This window comes from Amblyomma maculatum, chromosome 4 (assembly GCF_055883805.1).
Source record: "Amblyomma maculatum isolate TAMU_Amacu chromosome 4, ASM5588380v1, whole genome shotgun sequence".
NCBI lineage: Eukaryota > Metazoa > Arthropoda > Arachnida > Ixodida > Ixodidae > Amblyomma > Amblyomma maculatum.
The window spans coordinates 176,918,570-176,940,495 of record NC_139347.1 but is presented as its reverse complement, the minus strand read 5'-3'; the positions used below and the strand labels follow the sequence as shown (position 1 = coordinate 176,940,495).

Sequence of the window (21,926 nt, the reverse complement as noted above, 5' to 3'; positions counted from 1 at the left end):
TGCAGAGGAGGTTGCGCTTGGGAGGATGCTGATCGGTGTTGCCCTTACACCAGCTGTCACAAGGATGTGATCATACTTCCAACACTTATATCCCCGCCCAGGGTGCCCGATCTATAAAAACTAAGATGTTGAGGCCGACATCCACCACTTGCTGTGGGACTGCCCAGCATTCAAACCAACACGAATCCGGAACTGAGCATAGCTGGCCTTTCAGCAACGAATCCTGCCTCATATGTCACTTGGACGCAGGGACCTCATCATCGCTCACTTCTAGACTTCATAAAATCAGCCAACCTTTTTCCATTCATTTAATCATTTATTTATCCTTCATCTCATACCCTACTGATGCCCTGAGGCAATAAATATCGATTAAAAAAAAAGATGCGGCTCAGTGCCAATTGTCATCGCAGAACAACAGCTTACCACCCTCAGGCGAATGACCTTACTGAGCGACTCAATAAGACCATCGCTGATATGCTTTCTATGTACGTCGACGAAGACCATAAGAACTGGGACCAGATACTACCGTATGTAACATTTGCGTATAACACCGCAGTCCAGGAAACGATCCGTTTCACACCGTTTCATTTGGTGTACGGTCGCGAAGCTGTCACCATGCTGGACGCAATGCTACTGCCAGATGTTGCCCACCCATCGATTGCCGGTGCCGACCAATCCCTGCAGCATGCCGAGGCCGCTCGCCAGCTGGCTAGACTGAGAGTCCGAACACAGCAAGTTAAGGTTGCTCCACGTTATAACCTTCATCACAGGGAGGTAATTTACAACCCTGGCGATCAGGTTTGGGTGTGGACACCTGTGCGCCAGCGGGGTCGCTCAGAGAAGCTTCTGCGCCGCTATTTCGGCCAGTACGAAGTACAACGCAAACTCTGCGACGTCACCTACGAAGTGATCCCGCAAGGAACTGTTCGCTCATCCCGACGGCACGCCCGATCGGAAGACGTACATGTCGCCAGGATGAAGCCCTTCTACTCCCGCTAGGTCAAGCTACATGTGTTTTTTGTGTGTTTTTTTGCTTCCCTTAGCTGCTTTGTGTGAACGCGGCATCCTCGCCGACTACGGTTACCCCTGACCTTGCCATTCGGCATCGGTACGATGCCTTTTCAACAGGGAGTGTCAATACCGCAATGATATCTTACTGGCGCCACCATGTGGCGAGCTCGAGAGACTGGCACGCGCTCGTCTTCATCGCTCTTGGTGCTCGCCCGCCAGTCGGTTTCGTGCCTTATCTTGCCGGTGCTTTTGCTTCGTTGCGAGTAAATCTGCTTAACCAGTTCCACTGGCTTCTGTGACAATATATATATTATATGTTACAGCTTTCCTGTATATGGGGAGTACGCGTTGTTTCACAAATACCTAGAAGATATGAAGCCGTGAATGTTTACGCTGCTCTAACAGGTACTATATACGCGCATCGCATTACTTTTACGCGTGCAACAGTCCCTGTAGATTGTACAATTTTGCGGTATATCTTCATATCTCCGACTGAACAGCTGCAACTTTCAAAGCGAAAGTGCAAGCAAGGACGCAGCGTTTCGTTAGCGACTATAAAAATAAGCTTGAGATTAAACTAAACACATCGCTGACCATCTAAGTATGTACAGATTAGCCGGATATCCGGCGTCGCTTCCTCGAGTGCGAAACACTTGGCCGGAAGTAAATTCATTGATGCTGCTGCTCCGCTGGCAGTAGGTGAAGCTAAAACAAGCATTATTAGAAGTGTTGGTGCACCGCACATATCTGGAAGTAGCAAAAATTACATGCGTTAGAAGAGAATCACAAAACGCATCAGCACTAGTAAACTGCGACATTCTGAGGTGTGCCTGCAAGAAAGCGATGTGTTTCAAAGATTCGAGACACCTTCAACCCTGTGGGATTTTTAGAAGCATCTATCTGACAGAACCTCACAGTGTTTACCTACAAACTGACTGTTGTCCTCCTCCCTGTGCGGAATCTTTTTCGTTGGATGCTTTTACCTAATATCGCGAATATAAACTACAGTAAATGTTAATCGCTTATTTGAAAATTCGCCTAGAGAGCAGATAGAAATGAAAGAACTGTCAGCGGGTTGTGTTAATAAAGACGTAATTCATTATATTCAATTAACATGCTGTAACGCCTTCAGGAACTACGAGGGGACATCAGAATAAACAATTGAGTAGTAAAAACCTACATTTCATGCTAGCCCAAATGACGTTAAAATCATCGTACAGCTCTTTGTGCGGTAATTATGGCGGTTGAAGATATTGTTACGTGGTGGCATGACAAGCGATGGAACACAGTGACACAACCAAAACAGAACGGCGGGATGACATGACGATAAAATATGCTTTTATGGCCAGCAGGCCCAGCGCAAGCGCTCCGTCCCGCTCCACTGCACACTTCGTCATCTTCGTAGCACTACCCAGGGCCACCGAGCGATCATCCCCATCGATTGCTCGAAATTCAATGCATGAAGTGACGATGAACACAGGCACAGTATTAGGACATGAAACGCTTGACACTACACTGAGCGAAGATGGGATGAATGATTTCCTCGGAGCATCAGGTTTAATCTTCACCGTTTGCCGAAAGCGAAGGCTCATGGACGCGCCGAACGGCTTGGGCGGGAGTGCTGTCTTCATTCGAGTGGTCGTAAGGTAGCTTCGTTGTGGGGTTGGTGTCACCAGTTATTAATTAGAGAGGTATTATTAACGATGCGCCCCTAACGGTGCGCATACTCCCAGACACCCTTAGATTGAGTGGGGGCAGCTTTTCCGGTGGCGAAGGAGATGCCCTCGACCTGCGTGGCAAGCTCAGCCGGAATTCAACTACCTTGTAGTGACAGAGGGGTTGGTCGTTTAGTGCCCAGCTGTCGCCGGTTCAAGCGAGAGTAAGGGTCGGAGTCGGAAGTAACAAACAAAACACACTTTATACATAGCAAGAGACGATACAGAGGAATACACAAACACTAAAATTGCACAGACGAGAGGTTCACAGAAAAACAAACGCTAAGCATGCAATTACAAAGGTATTCAATAACACGGAGGCTTTACAACAAAGATCAAACACGAGAGAGTCACCATAAACAAACACCAAATTGTTCACCGGGCACTGTTGCAGTCCGGTGAGTTGATATGTGGGTTGAAGCAACCCACATATCAACTCACTCTTAAAACCAAGCCGTGTGGACGTGTCTCAGCGTCGCAGGGGTAACGAGAATGCAAACGGTTCTGGCAGGCTGATTCTGACATCACCATCCCATATGAAAGGGGCGACCCGACTTGGCAGCTCCTGCCCTCAAAGGATGAGCTTAAATGTTCCAAATAATGTAGCACATTACACTGATAGGGCGTTATAGGGCAATAATGTAGAGGTAAAAGAAGCGTTCGCCGCTCCTTTCGCAATTAAACTAGGGTTAACCAGAGCTAAAAACCACTATTTTTTTTTATCAACTGAGAAAAAGTGTTTTTTCTTCCCAAGGCATTTAGGTACTCTTTCTAAATATTCTCTCCCCCTTGAGCTTGTCGCACGCATTCTATCTCTTGTGTCGTCCCGCAATGTGAAATATGCACATGGCTCTAGAGTTGCCTGCCTAGATGCAAGTGAGCTATGTTTTGAGAAAAATAAGATACCTTGACCTTTCTGTACCCGTATTCGTAGACAGGAATACAATGCAATGCAGGTGTCTTGAAGATGCAATTCTTTCTAGCGATGTCGAACGGTGTATAGTTCTTTTTAATCTCCAGTATGTTTTTTTGTTTTACTTATTCGCGTCGATGCCTGAAACTGTGCGTCATCGGTGAAATATTTTAATTTCACTAATATTTACGCCACGCATATTTTGCGAATTGTTGGTCATTGTTTTTCCTTTCATTCAAATTAATGCAGCGTTATTTGAAGAACTTGGAAAGTTTCACTCTCGTTTGTGTACAGAAATTAACGTATTGGTTTAATTCAGGTGCCTGATAGTAGGAAACTATAGGAGCGGTAGAGGAACCAATGCTTAACCTCTATCTGCGGTATCAAACTTATCGAGACCTCGTCATGAACCGTCACGAACGCACGCAAAAAAATGTTGGTGCGGTTCATCCCGGCCGAACCCAGTTAACGAGCGTAAGCTCTGTAGGCTTCGCGCTCGGCTCCATCATTAAGATTGCCTGAGTCAGCCTTACGCTTGGAACAGAGTGCAGACATGCACGGCCAGGCCAGTGCTTTATTCATGCCGGAACTTAAACCAGCGGTAATTTAACAGCTTTTTGACCTTCTCTAAGTAACTAGGTAGCTAGCTGTGGGGGCGAAAGCACTGGATTAAGCCAGCGTGGATGCGGAGAGGAGTGCATGGCGGAGCTGGTGGTGTAGTGATTACTAACAGTAAAGCCGGCGTGAGCATGAGTGAGTGAGTGGCTCAGCTGTTGCAATGCGCAGATGAAAATTGTGCATGCGCGGCACCTAACTTTAGCGGATGAATTACATTGGTACCACGGAGAATGGTGGTACTGGAGCTTGCGATCAAACATGGATTTAATGGCAAACGCGCATTAACCACTTGCGCAGGTCGTGCTCAGGACTGAGCAGTTCGTAGCCGGAAGGTTGGAGGAGAACTTCACTAGGGCAACAGAGTTCCTTCCACAAAGGTGGCTTCGATCACCGAAGCAATACATTGAAAGTACCAGCGAAAGAGAGGAATTGACTGCACACCCGTTCGGATCTCTTCCATTCAGCTTTGGCCCGCGAAGTTGCGTCGGTAAAAGAATCGCTGAGCTTGAGGTCTGCACCCTTGTTGCAAAGGTATGTCTGTCTTTTATTCGATCTAAAGCATTGTGCATGGAGTCCATATCAATAGCTCGAATGGCTAATGAGACCAGCGCCATCCTCGTCGCCATACTCATCAATATGACTACATATACTGTGGGACAGATGCCTTCATATATGCAAACAATTTGAAGCTTCTATCAGTGCCGGACATACATTTTTGTTTCTGCTGGCATAAAGGTTTGGAATGAACATTAAAGGGATTCTCCTTAAGTTGAAGCCTTATACTGACATTTATTCTTATTTATTGCATTTTGGAGAACATCCTTCATTGCCTTTAGCCAAAACATATAGACATTGTGACATGATTTAAGGTATTTCTTATATATATTTTTGATATATAGACTAAAGTAAATGACCGAGTGCTTCAAATGCTGTCAGCTAAAGTGCAAATTATTTGCACGGCCACTACTTGCGTCTTTCGTAGCTCCCAAAAAGTTGATTCAATGGGTTCAAGTCTATCAACTTTCAGGGTATTGAGACAGAATCGCTGTCCTGCTTCATAACTGCAAGTGTACGTATTCAGGTACCGGTTCACTGAACTTATGAAGGTGTTTTTTACATATCCCTATCTTCTGAAAAGACACTTCGTGATTGTTGTCAAAGGGCTCAGGCTACGTTATCTGTTGACACGACGAGTAATGGTGCATAAATGACGCTTTTATCAAGAAAGCGAGCGGTTATATAGGCAAGCGGTAAGATAACAGAAATAAGGGTGGCTTCTGTTCGGCTTGGTGCGTGTGCATGACTGCATTATGTCACATCGCCCCTCTTTTTTTTATATAGTCAAAACAAGCAGTGTTTTAGAACTCTGGCGCCGGGTATCTTCGTGGTGTTTGGCGCTTCCGCTGACTCCTGCGTAGTAGTATAGATTCGGATGGCCCTGTGGCGTCTTGGGCTCGCACAGCAGGCAGTGGCGCGGGTGTCTCGTGGTCTGGAAACGAGGGAAGAGGAGCCGGATTGAGGTGTTCTCTTATGCGCTGAAACAGTTGACCCTCTTCCGTGTGATGACGTAGGCACGAGGAGTCTCAGCACGTTGTACGACCGTGACAGGGGACAATGATCTTGTATGTATATGGATGCAGTAGAGCCAGTGCGAAGCTCTGGAAGAGGCCGTGTACCTCTGTCGCAGAAGCAGCGTTGCTTGCTCCTGATGTCTTCTAGCCTTCGTCGCATGGTCTTAGGTGGCACTGTTTGTGGCTGCAGGTGGCTGGTTGGTACACGAAGCAGTGTTCTTGTCTGTTGGCTCATGAGCCTCTGCACAGGGGCTTCAGGGAAGAGTCCCGAAGTGAATTTTGGCACTCAAGCAATGCGGCACAAAATTCAGTGCTGCCATAACGGAACCGCCTTAACAGCTTCTTAGCTTCTTGTACTGCCCTTTCTGCCATTCCATTCGAACGGGGATAGTACGAACTAGACCGGACGTTCTTGGCAGCTACAGAGTGGGTTGTTATTGACAATCTATATGGAAGCGACCATTTTCCCATCTCTGTGAAGTACACAGGCAATAAAAATGTAAATGCATCTAGTCCCAGGAAATTTAAAGAATATGCGGCCAACTGGGAGATGTTCAGGGAACACTCAGTTCTGCCCTGTTCACCAGTGACTGCCTTAGGCGTTGACGAATCTCAACTCTAGATCACGCTGCACATTATAGATGCTGTAGAAAAATACATTCCACAAACATCAAGTAAGCCACGAAACAAACGAAGGCCGCGGTGGAATGCAGAATGTAAGACTGCCCGTGAAATACAAAACAAGGCATGGTCGAAGTTACGCTGATACCCCACGGCTGAAAACCTAATATGATTTAAGCGCGCAAAGGCAAATGGCAAACGTGTCCGACGCATCTCCAAGCGAGAAAGCTGGTCATCATTCCTTTCTTCTGTGAACTCTTATTCTGATGCTCACAAAGTATACAACAGAATAAGAGCGCTCAAAGGATATAGCACTCTCCCAACACCCCTTGTCAGCACTAGTGGTGACTCTCTTGAACACCAAGCAGACACGGGCAACACTTCGAATACATACTCAGCTCTGCGCACTATACAGATTCTTTTTTGCGGCACAAGGTAACTGAGGAAAGGAAGCCTATATGTGATAAAAGACCGTGCACAGGAGGGTACAATAACCCTTTCACCATGCAGGAGCTGAAGATTGCACTATGCACATGTGGGAACACAGCACCAGGTCCTGACAGGATCACATATGGAATGCTCAAGCACCTGCATACGGACACGCTTGAAACCTTACTTTGCCTGTATAATAAAATATGGGCCACTGACGCTTTCCTAAAGCATGGACGGAAGCGATCATTATCCCGATATTAAAACCCGGAAAAGAACCCACTCTAGCTGCCAGTTATCGGCCTATTGCTCTAACCAGCTGCTTATGCAAGCTTTTTGAAAAAATGGTAAATCGCCGCCTTCTACATTTCCTTGAATACAATGGTCTTCTTCATCCAAACCAAGCTGGTTTTAGAGCTGGGCGGTCAACAGCTGATCAGCTCATTGCATTCGAGTCCAATGCAAGGGATGCTTTTGTTCATAAACAACATTGTTTATCTTTCTTTCTCGATCTTGAAAAAGCATATGATACCACTTGGCACTATGGTATCATCCGCGACCTCTTCTCTCTTGGCATCACAGGGAACATGTTGAATACAATACGAAGTTACTTGCCTGAACGGACCTTTAAAGTCCGTGTTGGCAATGCATACTCACAGCAGTACATACAGGAAAATGGTGTCCCTCAAGGCGGTGTTCTCAGTTGCACACTTTTCATAGTCAAAATGAACTCTTTAAAAAGCGTGTTGCCAAAAACCATTTCTCTCTTTGTATATGTTCATGACATCCAGGTAAGCTTCAAATCTTGCAACTTGGCCATCTGTGAAAGACAGATTCAGCTAGGTGTTAACAAATTGTCCAGGTGGGCTGATGACAATGGGTTTAAATTTAACTCTGAAAAAAGTGTTTGTGGACTTTTCTCTAAGGAGCGTGGCGTCAGACCCGACCCCAACATTACACTGAATGGTCAGAGCCTTGCCTTTAAAAAGGAACATAAATTTCTTGGCGTAGTTGTTGACGAAAAACTCCTTCATTGCCCACATAAAACAGCTGCGACTGAAATGTCTCAAAGCAACGTATCTGCTAAAAATTCTCTCTCACCGGTTATGGGGCACAGACCGCGACTGCCTTCTGAGCCTTCTGAATAGTGTAGTTCTATCACGCATAGATTATTGCTCGATGGTCTATGGGTCAGCATCATCCTCTGCACTAAAATTACTCGATCCCGTGCACCACCTCGGCCTTCGCCTCGCTAGGGGCGCTTTTCGAACTAGTCCTATTGCTAGCCTTTATGTCGAGGCGAACCGATGGTCACTGCAACGAAGGAGAGAATTTACTTGTGTAACTTATGCTATGAAGGTACTATGCCAACTGAACCATCCATGTCGCCGGCTGCTGCTTGACAAAACTCAGTTTAGTTCAGTCGTTCAGTCGTCTCCGACTCTTCGTGACCCTATGGACCATGTCACGCCACGCTTTTCGGTCTCTCACCATCTTCCTAACATCACATAACTTCATCTGCAGTGCCTCGAGGATGCCATCTAACCATCGCGTTCGCTGACTACCCCTTCTCCGGCGACCCTCTACCTTTCCCAACATCAAATCTTTCTCCAGCGACTCCTCTCTTCTCATCAGATGACCAAAGTAGCTGAGCTTTAACTTTATAATTTGACCCTCCAATGAGCAGTCAGGGTTTATGGTCGACAATATCGACTGATTTGATCTCTGGAAGTCCAAGGAACTCTCAAGAGTCTTCGCCAGCACCACAATTCAAATGCGTCAATTCTTCGGCGGTCAGCCTTTTTCACAGTCCAGCTCTCGCATCCATACATCACAACTGGAAAGACCATAGCACGAGTTATACGGACCTTGATTGGCAGACTAATGTCTCTGCTCTTTACTAGGCGGTCAACGCTAACCATTGCTCTCTTTCCCAGAAGCAGGCGTCTCCTAATTTCATGGCTGCAGTTTCCTTCCGAGGTAATCTTGGAGCCCAAGAAGAGAAAATCTGTCACAGCTTCCACTTCTTGTCCATTGATGCTCCAGGACTTGATAGGGCAAGACGCCATGATCTTTGTCTTTTTAATGTTCAGATTAAGCCCAAACTTCTCACTCTCTTCTTGTGAAACTAGGACAGCACTTTTCTAAAGAAAACCATCTCTAACACCTTGATATACAGTCAGAGTTGCCACGCATATTAAACAACTGGACGTCCCGATTAACAGCCTTCTTACAACTTCACTAAAAGACTTAATTGCTCCCTGGGAAATGCATGCTGTTAATTGTGACCTGCCGTTTCTTGAAGTGGGGAAGCACGCATCCTCTATTGCCATACAGCAGCACTTCATGTCACTTCAGGCGAGGTACACCTGTGATGAATATTACACCGATGCTTCGAAGTCTGCTCAAGTGTCCTGTGCAGCACATGGACCGCACTTTTCACTTTCAAATACACTGAACAGACATACAAGTATATTTACCGCTGAATGCCATGGAATCCTGCTAGCTGTGAGACACATTATAGAAAAGAAATACAGACATCGATCATCTACACAGACTCCCTCAGTGTTTTAATGTTCCTACCCTTTCGAAAGTGGCACAATAAGAACCCAGTCCTGAATTCCCTTTATAACTCCCTTATGTCTGCCCATAAACTAGAGCCTAATATTACACTGTGTTGGGTGCCAGGCCACCGCTGCATACCAGGTAACGAGGCAGCTGATAGGCTTGCTGCATCAGCTGCCCTTCGAAACACTACAGACATTGACAACATATTATATCAGGATCTCAAGCCAAACATCAAAAACACGATCAGACAGCAATGGCAAGAGGAGTGGGACGCGGCAACTGAGAATAAACTACACACAATAAAACCAAGGATAGGCAGATTCACTACAGAAAAACAAAACAGATTCAAAGAAGTAGCTCTTTGCAGGATGAGAATAGGTCACACATACACAACACATTCATACCTTTTAACGAACTCTCCTGCACCACGTTGTTCGAGATGCGGTTTCCGGCTGACAGTGCTCCATATTTTAATTGAATGTCAGACTTGAACAGCATAGGAGACGTCACTTTCCTGAATTATACATGAAACAAATACACACACATCCATCCATCTTTCTTGGCAATCATCCAATGTTTCCTTTAGAAAGACTTTTTAAATATTTATTAAAAGTAGGCTTTTTATATGGAGTCATTTATCAACATGGGCGTCAGCCCGTTTCTTTTAGTTAAATGGCTTCCTTTTAAAGAAATTGTTGCTGAGGCAACTTATTCTTTTAACACGTACATCTCACCCTTTCAGTTTTGCTCAGACCGCTAAACACCTTAACTCAATTCTTTTAGGCCCTATACACCACTGCTTTTAGACTACACACTCCGGAAAAACATTTAGGCCCTATACACCACCGTATTTAAGTACTTCATTAAACACCTCACCTCGGACATTTTATTAACTTCAGTTGTCACTCCAGCTTGTGTTTTGGCGCTGTTTGGCCAAAGATGCCCTTGCGCCATAAAAAATCAATCCATCATCATCATCAACTAGACCGGACGTGTTGCAGTCCAATCTTATCGATGTAATCCTTGAACTGTTGACCACTGAAGAGTTGTCTATTGTCTGTGCAAAGTCGCATTAGGAAGCCCTGTTTTGCAAAGATGTCAATGCATGCTGAAATGACCTTGTTAGCTTAAGGTGGACAAGCCCGATTTCAAAAAGGAAAGAGTAAAATAAAACAACAACTAAGCACTCGGCACCCTCAAGATGACAAATATCAGCTCCTACTGACTTCCAGGGCATAGTTGGTATCTCGTGACGTAACAGTGGTAGACGCGCATTTTTTTATTTGTACTTCTGGCATGTTTTACAGCGTTGAGCTACTTCCTCAATACCGCTGTTTATACTTGGCCAGAAGACAACGGTTCGAGCACGTGCCTTCATTGTTTGCCCCTGTGTGCGCAGCATGAAGAGAAGCCAGTACCTCACTGCCCAGTCTGGCAGGAATTATAAGGGATTGCTCCGGAACACAAGGCCGGATTCAGTATGCAGCTCGTCGCGGAAGCTCCAGTAGCTGCGTAGCTCGGGAGTGACATCAGCCTTGTCAATGGGCCACGCTGGTCTTGCATACTGGCGAAGTTTCACCATGCTTTGGTCACGGTTCATCTCGCGCAGAACTTGCTACAGGCGCCTGTCTGAAGCTTGAAGACAAGCGATAGCGTTAACGCGGAAATACGCGCACTGTTTTACGAGCTGCGCTTTATATAGGAAAACGTGATAACGCGTCAGCGATGAACAGTTATTTTTCCGGAGTGTACTTACCATTTATGTGGTATTTTTGTGGGTTTAGACGCATACGCTGCAGGTGGAGAGGGCACTGGCATAATGACTTCTTGAAAGTCATTTCGACGAGCTTGTGATCAGATTCCACAATGACTTCTGGCTGCCCAAAAATGTAGTCTGTAGTTTTCACAGCCGTGGACGATTGCTAGCATCTCTTTCTCTATCTGCGCGCCTTTGCTGCGCTTCTCTCAGTGAGCGAGATGAGTAAGATAAGGGGCGTCCATCCCGCATTATCACAACGCCAATTCTGTTTTGGCTGGCGTCTACAGGTAGGATGATTGGTTTGCCTTTCTGGTAATATGCCAATATGGGAGCTGTTGCTAGTGTTTCGAACATTGTTTCAAAGCTCTTTTGATGTCGGTCTTTCCAAACCCATGCGGCATTCTTTTTCAAAAATTCTCGGAGTGAAGCTGGGAGCGTTGACGGCTGTAGGTGAAAACATCCCCGGAACAAACTTCCCCGGAAAGAATGTCCCCTCGGTAAATGGCGCCTAGGAGAAAATGTCCCCAAGGCAGAAATTCGCCCTAAAAACCTCACCTACCAAAACTCGGTAGGCACAAAAATGAACATTGTATTTTTTTCTGTGATGACTTTGAGAATACATATCACCATTCTAAAGGGCCTGGGTCCTCTGGACGTCTGATTAGTAGTCTTGAGGAACTGCCGACAAGAGAAGACGCCGAACTCCCCCGCAGATCTTTCAGTGTCGAGGGTCTACCGTTCCCGCTCTCGATGGTGCAGAATTGCAGCACTATTGCAGCTCACCATGTAGAAGCACAGTCTACGCCTTTCTAGAAGCCAGAGCTCGTGGAAAATAATAAATATAGTCTGGAAAGTAAAAAAGCAAATCATGTTCAAGCTAACACAATAACTGATGCAAAGTTAAATAAGGAAACTTGCACGATGGTAGTAGAAAATGAGTTTCTGGGTTTAAGTGCTATGATGAGCTAAGCAGTGAAGGAAGGAAATTTGAAGCCAACAAAAACACTGCTAAAAAGTGAATTGCGTGAAACACGATATTGAAGTAAAATGAAAGTTAAAAACTAAAATGACAAGAGTAAACAATGCAAAACAACAAGAACAAAGTCGAGATATGAAGCGTATGAATGTCAGAAATGCGAGTAAACTGAGCGCAAGAGTCGGTATGAAAGAAGCTAAAATCTGATTGTGCGTCCAATAGCACGCAGGAAATCTTCCATATTGGTCGTTCCGGTCGCGTAGTCGGTGCACAGGTTCTGAATACGCTGTTGCATGGCCATCACCGCCGACTTCTTGCTCTTCTTCGGGGATGCACCGGCTCGACTCTGTGGAATCTTCCTTGAGACTCTGGCTTCTTCCGCACTCAAGACATCAATGGCCTTCTACACGGTGGGGTTGCTGTGGCCCACCATGCTACCCAGCCTCCTGTTCCAGGCTTCAGCATGAATTTTAGTTCGGTAGAACGGAACCTCATCCCTGCTTCTTTTGAGCCCCATTAACGTCATCCTTTTTCTTTTCCGAACTTTTGCATCAAGTTATAAATAAGCGGTCAGGTGTTAGCGCTAGCGCTGGATGGATTGCGATATACGCCCGCTGATTGTACTAAATGCGTGTCAGCATTTTGTTTTTTTTTTATGCTATGAGATTAATTCGCTTATAAAATCGCGCCTTCTCATACAGGGAAGCAGGTGGTACCATGTGGCCTTTTGTAAACTTTTCTTAGCGGCATGCATAAAACAGGAGGAAATGTGATGACGCACAAAAGAGCAGGTGGGGTTGGATCCATTACCTGTAACAGCCTGGCAGAGGACCGCTGCACCGGAGTGCTCACAGCACGCAAGCGCGTGTTCTCGCTCATTTCACAGCTGTGTTCCGTCGTACGGCGCTTATCGACTCGGTGGTAGTTGCTCGTGCGTTCAGGTTAAAAAAGTGGGAGGGTGTACATTCCACACAACAGCGGGATACGTGGGAGGTGTTCTACGCAACGGTACCAAGTTGTTAGCTCAGTTCACCCGCCTGTAGGTGCCGGAAACATATGTTGTATTGGAATAGTCCACCATTTCTCGAGCGGCTTCTGGCGCTAGACCTTTCAACAGGGCCATTCCATCTTCTGTGTCATGCAGCGGCAGGAAAGCCAGGGCGTCAAGCATCCCCATGAAGGTACGAGATTTTTTTATCTTCCCTATAACGGCTCACCAAACCAATTTCTTGAATTTTACGCCAGGTACTTTGGCACAGGTGAAAGAAGCAGGCTTTTATGGTGACGTCTACTCCAAAGACAGCCTTGGCAGCGTTCATGGCAGATCTTTCAAAGTCGCACATAACAATGTCTGGATACACACTCACCTCAAGAAATGCACACTTGTCACAAAGTGACCTGAACAGCTCTTCGTATGCTTCTTGGTTTTTTTGTGTCATGAAGGCATACGCAACTGACACGACTCCCTCTTCCATGGGCACAAGAATGAAGTAGAGCTGCAAGAAGCCTTTTGGAGCGAGATCGAAGTTGCCGCCCATAAACCACGTGCTGCTCTCGGCTAGCAACTTCATGCAAGTTGGGCTGGCAAAAAAAAGCAGGCGGGTTTCAGTTTTGGGACCATTTTCATAGCCGAGAAAGGGCTCTGGCTTGCTGATCGACCATGGAGGCTGCATAACAAGATCCTCGAGACTGACAGGATTCGGTGGTTAGATTTTGGTCCGCTGTTGACCAATGGTGCGTTTCAGGCACTGCTCACTGCCCATGCGCAATTTTTCTTCTAATCCAAGGTCTCTGATGGCATCTGCGATGACAGCAGCAGGCTTTTCTTTCGTGGCAAAGGCATCTTCTTTCAGTTTGGGTCTGGTTTACGCAATACTTATCGCTGCATTATCTGCAGGATGATTGTGGGGAAAACTTAGGTGGTATTCACTTGATGAATGCTCAATATCACAGCACCTTTGCCAGCACTCCGTTTAGAACAGCACCATCGAGTGCCATAGCCAACATCTTTGTGCCTGGTGTACATGTAACCACCATGTAACCAAGGGAAAACTTTATGCTTCCTTTGTTGGTTTTGATGATCTCCATTCTCAAAAAAAAACCGCATAATTTACATCTGCACCTAGATAACCGATAATCGCACTGGACACCGGGCATAATTGCCCGTCTCCTAGCCTATGCACTTACCATATAAGAGCTAGTGGGACCACAAGCCTGCTGCGAAGAGCCTTGGCTGCTTTCTCTAGCTACAATGCATACGCACGCGATTTCCAGCCCTTATATATTGCCGTTGATGGTACATCGCGATGACACGGTATTATACAAGTGCATTGTTTGTGACATGCTATCATCTTCGTGCCAGAGTTACGACTTGAGAAGCATATATATATATATATATATATATATATATATATATATATATATATATATATATGTATATATATATATATGTATATATAAAAGTGAAAAATTGCTTTATGCTGTTTCCAAGTTTATTTGTAGTCGACGTTTCTTCAGGAGCCCTGCCTTTCTTGAGAAAGGCAGTCTTGAGAAAGACAGGGCTCCTGCCGAAACGTCGACTACAAATAAGAGTCTTGAGAAAGGCAGGGCTCCTGCCGAAACGTCGACTACAAATAAACTTGAAAACAGTATGAATCAATTTTTCACTTTTATGTAACCTCTAGCAACCAAGTACGTCTATTTACTTATGCTATATATATATATATATATATATATATATATTGTGAGCCTTCCACGGACCTTCGTTCATTTGTGCATACCATAATCATCTTCTTTCTCTTGTACATACCATCGTCATCGTCCCGCGGCGCTGGCTCCAGCTCGCGCTTGGGTTCACCATCAGATTAAAACGCTAACACGGCGTACCTTGCCTTGCCGTCACGACTTTGGCGTCTCGACCTGGCCTTCTTTCACAATATATATATATATATTGTCACGGACAACAGGGCTAGACGTGACTAAAACGACGGGCGAAGCTGTACCAGCAGGCAAAGTTCCGCGCACAGCACGCGAGAGCCCACTTCGGCGTCCTTTTCTTCCTGACGCCACCTAAGAACATCAGGGACACCAGGTGACATTACCACCCCTATTAAAAAAACGAAATCACAGACTGGGCGGGAGCGATGGGCGATGCAGATCAGTACAGAAACCGTATATAAAACTGAGGTGGTGCTCTACACTACTAAACGAGCGCATAGTACACTGCACACTACCGCGTGAAATACGGTTTCATGCGGACAACGTGCACCACCTCAAGCGTGGTTGCCGACTCGAGGTCTGCACTGTACCCGCTAGAAGGACTTCGTATGTCACTTCTGTGACACGGCGCAGAACCTCGTAAGGTCTAAAGTAACGCGACATCAGTTTTTCAGACAAGCCGGGCCGGTGCACCAGTGTCAACAACCAAACTTGCTCTCCTGGTTGGTATGGGACATGTCGATGACGGAGATTGTTGCGACGCGTATCCTTGCCTGCCCTGCTGTTCCTGAATGAGGATGCGGGCGAGTTAACGTGCTTCCTTGGCGCGCTGAGCAAACTGTTCAGCGTCAGGGATGAGAGGATTATCCGTGCAGCACGGAAGCATGACATCCAACATCGTCTGAACGTAGCATCCATAGAGCAGGCGAACTGGCGTCAAACGCGTCGTCGCTTGGATGGCAGTGTTGTGAGCATATGTAGCCCTGTATACATGGACTCGACAGAGTCGGGTCGAGTAAGCTGTCGCGTAAAAACCAGTTCTTGGGTTCATGTATACACGGTCGGGTCGAGTAAAATAGGCGGCGAAGCGAGTCGAGTTAACTCGCCTGCAGGGGGTAGGTTAACTCACTTGACCCGCTTGTCTAGAAGCATGTAGACGCTGTCGAGCCAAGGGTCGAGTTATGGGCAACTCTGGGATAAAAATCCTCCGGTCATGTGATCGGTAATCTAAAATGGCCACCGTTAAGAGTTCGCGCGCATCTTGGTCTGATAACGAAATAGAGTCGTTTCTCGCTCTTATCAACGAAAGAAATTTTAGCGAAGCTCTGGATAGTAAAAGACAGCGCAACCAGAACGTTTTCGAAGAATTAGAAGCAGAAATGACAAGCCTTGGATTTTTTGGACGTGGCAATAGCTTAGAAACCTGTGGAAAAACTTGAAGATTCACGGCTGTGAGTATACACAGTTCCTCAATCTAATTGCGATCTCATTACCGAATGATACGATGTTGCTGTAGCACATTATAATTTCGCAACCGGAGTGTATCGATCAAGAGAAAAGTGGCGCAGTACCGTCTGCGTGGAAATAGCATAGGAACATGAGTACGCTTCTGAGCCACAGGCCGATGGTGCAAGCGCAAATATACGGCGTTGAGTCCGTCGGAGATGAGGGAGACCACGGGGACAACTCGCAGCTGGGCAAGTATACTTCTTCACGCATGTGTTCTCACGCTTTTATCTTTCGATGCCGTGTAGCATGTCAGTAGTGCCGAAGGCGCACATCGCAGCGTTGTTATGACGAAGTTCAGGTTGGATACCGCAGGGTTCAGTCGTTCGGTTTCGTATTTGTAATATTTACGTTACTAGCGGCAGTGTGTTGAGTGCCCAAAGCATGCTTGTAACAATGCTCGACAAATCGAGGGCACATGCGGCGGTGTCGACTGATCTTTTTTACCATGCTACTACATGACTGACGGAAGTTGCCAACCTGAACACTTCATGACATTAAGGTTTATAATTGTCTTATCCGAACAATAATAATAATAATAATGTACTACTTGTGCTCTGCACCTTGCTTCGTCATGATTTTCTTTTCTCCCAAATTATGTGAATGTTTGTATTGAAGTACGCCACTGCAGTGATACACAGTATCAAGTTCAATTCAATTACATTCTGCCGCTCATCATAAAATACTCTTAAAATTTATTTTGGCACTTCTGTCTTTTTGTCTTAAAGTCACTACTTCAATTTCTTTTTTAACAAATAGCCCACTTTGCTGTGCTCAGTTTTATTTCCGGCATCTAGTTATTCTCTGGGGTTTGGTCCCATAGCTCAGTACTGGATTAATACACTTATGTAATTCACAGATATGTAGACAGTGTTGAAAAACTAATGTCTAAAAAAAAGTTTATATTTCTTGCTAGTCACACTCATTGGGCTGAAACTTGGAAACTAAGAAAGTAGCATAGCAGCTGCTAGTAATTTGGAATGTGCAGAACGGTATCATTGAGTGAATTACAAAGCAAGACATGAGTAGTGAATGTCTGCAGGGTATGTTGTAGTAAGGTGAGTATGTAGGTGAGTATGAGTCAGTTGGGGTTTGAAAGGCATCTTACAACCCTTAGATTGTAAGTTGTGCAAGCTGAGCCCCTTGGGAGGCCTGCAAACAGTCAAGTAAATTTTTTCTTCTGTTTTGCAGACATCAGTGACAGCGAGGACAGAAATGAGGAGGATGGAGCTGATGATCTTCAGGAGTTTAGAGAACGTAAGCATGGGCAGACTGAATGGTATATCATAGGTCAGCTGCATGATAAGGGTAAGGGGCAGAATTGTCTACCCGGGACTAAATTACGCACCGATCACATAAAAAAAGTTCACAAATCGATCAATTAACTGTTCTCCTGTTGGTTGGTTCTGGCAAGTGCACCAATACGAGCGGGGGCCGAGAGGTTTGCGACAGCTTTATTCGATGTGATTAGTGCCTAATTCCCACCCTTGACACAAGCATAGCCTTGACTTCTCAAGGTATTAATCCTTTAACAGACCTTTCACTGAATGGTTGAAGCAGTCGAAGCAGGTGTGCTGCCCAGCTGCACTGCTAAGACCATTGGACCACCTTGCAGATGGTGGGTTACGCATTATTGCCAAAATGGACCTAATGCGGCAACCCTATTTTTGCCGCACAGTCTAGGACGCTGCAGATGAGGCTACGGTGTCAGTGATCAGGAAGCCATGTTAATTCTTTAACAATGCTCCTAGCACCTGTTTAGGCCAGGTGTGTACAACTGCTGCTTCAACCTCAGCGACTACTTGTGAATCTCTGAAGAGATAAGAATTAGATTATTGTGTTTCCTTTATGGTTCCTTATAGTAATTATTGCAAAGCCCTATAGTATTAAGGGACAATATTATTCTCTGATTGTGCTGAGGCTGGTTTTTGATTTGGTCTGCACATCTCCTGCTATGAAGTATAATCTACGATGGACCACATCAAAGAACCATGCAACTACATAGCATAAGCTGACACCCATGGTGCCTTGAGAAGACTTGAGGTATATTGAAGCACTTTACTTTGCGCCATGCTGCCTCAAGTCAATGTGAACATTGCATCTCGGAAGGTTATTCAGACAGGTGCACTGTAAAGAAGGCATTTGTTGGTGTGCATTAATAGACATGCTTAAATTACTGGTAGCCTATTCGGTACTACTTGTAGAGACTTTTTCCAAACGCTTTGGCTGCGCTACTTGCTGGTGAGCAGGCTGTGTCGTTTGGATTTATTTGTGCATTCTGCACGAACAGCCCATTCATCATTTTGCTGCTTTTCGACACAGCAATTGTCCTTTTTAGAATGGCACCTTACAAGCATTGCCGTTGGTAGGCAACATATCAAAATACCATGGCCCAACAGCTTTTCCGTGCAAAAATGTAAGCGGATGCATGATTTGAAGGAATTCGCTATGAAAACGAGGCTGTTCTGAGCAATAAATAGGCAGGAAACCATGTGAGACATTTAATGTCGTTCAGGGATGTTTTTGGATTTGGTATTGTAAGAAAACGGGAATCGAATTGTTTTCCTTATTTTAGCCCACTGTGTATCCTTAAATAACCTCAGGTGATCCAAATTAATCCAGAACCTTCCGCTATGGCATCAGTCGGCGCACATTTTTTGCTTTGGGATACGAAGCCCAAACACCATATCATTCCACAGCTACTATATGCTTTCCTGCCTTCCCTTTATGGAATATTAAGTCAAGATTCAACTGTGCAGTCATATTTTGCCGAAGACAGACTTAATGCTCTCACAGTTTTCAGTACTCTGCTGCTTATTATTCACTCCTCTTTACTTGCCAAGGTGCATGATAGGGCTGAAGTTTTCTTGATGTTGAATTGTAGTCCCACGAATAAGCTTTACATGTTAAAGTCCTCAGTCCTGTCCTAGAGCACCTCCCGAGAAATTTAGCAGGGCAGCTTCTTGAGCAAATCAGAAGGGTTCAGAAAGTCACCTGTAAATTTTTATCTCTAGCTCTTCCCAGTGAATTGCACAGATTACTGGGAGGCTTAGCGCGGAAACGAACAAGTAATCATGTCTTACCAACTAGCCCAGAACTCTACTTCGCTCAAGTGCACAGAATACTGCTTTTAAACATGCAGTTAATAGCATTGAAGAGGTGTGGGTAAAGTTGCCCAGTACCTTTATCTGTCTTTTTATCTCATCGTGCAGTATAGCTCAAATTGATTTTCCATTCCCTCAACACTAATTCTTTATTTTTTTTCCGGTGGAGAATCCTTTTGGCGCTGGGATTTAAACCATGGGCCTCCTGCACACGAGGCGGATGCTCTACCACCACTCCATTGAACTGGCCACAGTAGTGGCCATTGTTCTGAGCCCTGAACGTCTGGTGACGTTGCTGATGCTCAGCTATATTGCAGCATGTTTAAGAGAATTAGTGTAGCAAACTAGTTTAATTCAAGACAGGCAGACATTCAGGCACATCATAAAACAATTATATACCTGTGCTATCAGGAAATGGTGTCAGTATAAACTGATATTATTGGCTGTTTTAGGTGTGGCTGTTTGCAAAACACTGTAAACCTGTACTGCCAGGAATGTTCAGGTAGTTAAAACAAATTAACTGCTGGCAATGTTTGAAGAAAAATATTTTATATACCGATTGCTGAAGAGGCCAGAAATAAACCAAAAATAGAGCACTTTCATGTTTTGGTAACTTTAATTCTCTCACTAAACTGTCTGTAACTTTTTTTGCCACTAGATATTCTGAGAGTAAAGGGTGAGTATACGCCTACAGTCTTTCTTTTTTTTAACCCTAATTCAAACCTGTGTTTACTGGTTATATTTACCATGTGTAAAGCTGTGTGTGCCTTTACACACCTTACATTGCCATGCACGAAGTATTACTAGTGAACAGGAGACATAACAAAAAGGGACATTGCCTCATTTGTCAGTTCTAGTGCCTTTCTACCACCATGTCTTCTGTCCTCCAAAACCACAGCTTTCTGGAAAGTTCATTCCTTCCACATTTCTTGTAAATTTACTGCACGTGGTTAAAGTATACCATAGCGAGTATGAAAAGCAAAATTCTGGAATTTCTTTTCAGAAGACCTGCCTTTCTTTTGCACTGCAATTTTTTACTTTTGAGCAATAATTCACCATATGTAAATGTTTTTCTTTTTTTGTAGCGAGTACCTCAAGCAGATCGCCTCCGCAGAAGCGACGCCGCACGGCAGAGGCCAAATTCGAAAAGGTGCTGCAGAGCATGCAGCACAGGAATCAAGAGTTTTTGACAACCCAGGCTGATCTGCAGTTTCAGAGGCAGAAAGAACTGCTGAAGCTGGAAAAACACACACTCAGGATTTGCTGCAAGGTGTGTCCAACACCTTTTTACAGGGTACGCAAGCCTTAATGGTACAGTGTATTCACAACAGGCAACACTATTAGCAACAGCACTGCAACATCCACCCAGCTTCCCACAATTTGTATCACCACAACGCTTTCAGAATGTTACAACACAGCACCAACAACAAACAAATCATACACCAACTTCCAATGCCACCAACACACCAAAAATACTTAGGAATGAGGTGCATTACATTCTTGACACAGTTTAATCTAGCTCAACACTTGTGGGTAGGTACTGTCTTTGCAAAAATAACTGAACAGCTGAATCTGCGGGGCCAAGCTTAAGGTTCAGCAGCGGCACTGCAGTCCTCAGCACTCACTTTTGCTTTATTTTCCGGTTAAAACTGTAAACTGTCTCATGTAATCTTTTGTTCTTGCTCAGCTTCAAAGGCAAGAAATTGCACATCACACTTGCTATCTGCTTTCTTATAGAAAGAAGGAGAGCAAGAGTGAAGGCCTAAGTCAGCCAGGCTACACTTGTATCAAGGGATCAAGGACCAGCGCTGGGGAGCGCAGCAAACGACTACTTGGCTTCGAACTTGTTTCAGTGGAAAACACAGCTGCTCAGTTGCGTTTGTCAAAAATGGGACCATGATGTGCAATATAAATATACAGAACTGAAGTGCAATATGGTCAGAATTTAAATTTTAGCGCGGTCCCCCAGCCTCGAGCTTCTTTCGGCAGCAAACACAGCTGCTCAGTTACTTTCGACAAAGGTGGCAATGATGTGCAATATAAATATATAAACAAGTTAAGTGCAATATAGTTAGAATTTATATTTGTTACACATTAACCAGATAAAATCCAGTTTCATTTATTTTCAACCCTACAGTTAACCTACTTCTAGAAACTGCCTCATGGTGTCCTATATAGTTTTCATTTTACTTATTGTGTTTTCTCAGTATCCTTCCCGCCTAAAGAGTGAGTTCTAACCTGCCCATTTCATTTCCACCTATCATTACATTTCAAATTAGCATACTGATGTACGTATTTCCTGGTAAATATATTGTGGTCTTTATATCTTTCCTTGCTTCATATTTAGTCTTCATGACACTCATTTGTAAGGTCTTATTAGTACCTGATGGTATGTCTTAATAGTACCGAAGACCAAG

General features: G+C 44.9%; 1 protein-coding gene across 1 annotated transcript in view; it reads left to right on the top strand.

Annotated features, from left to right (window-relative positions):
* Nucleotides 1–21,926, top strand: part of LOC146193542 (putative cytochrome P450 49a1) — a 123,804-nt gene that overhangs the window by 84,915 nt on the left and 16,963 nt on the right. The window contains exon 9 of the mRNA XM_084600576.1: nucleotides 4,555–4,788. Within this exon, the coding sequence (XP_084456702.1) occupies nucleotides 4,555–4,788 (234 nt within the window). The remainder of the gene's footprint in view (nucleotides 1–4,554; nucleotides 4,789–21,926) is intronic.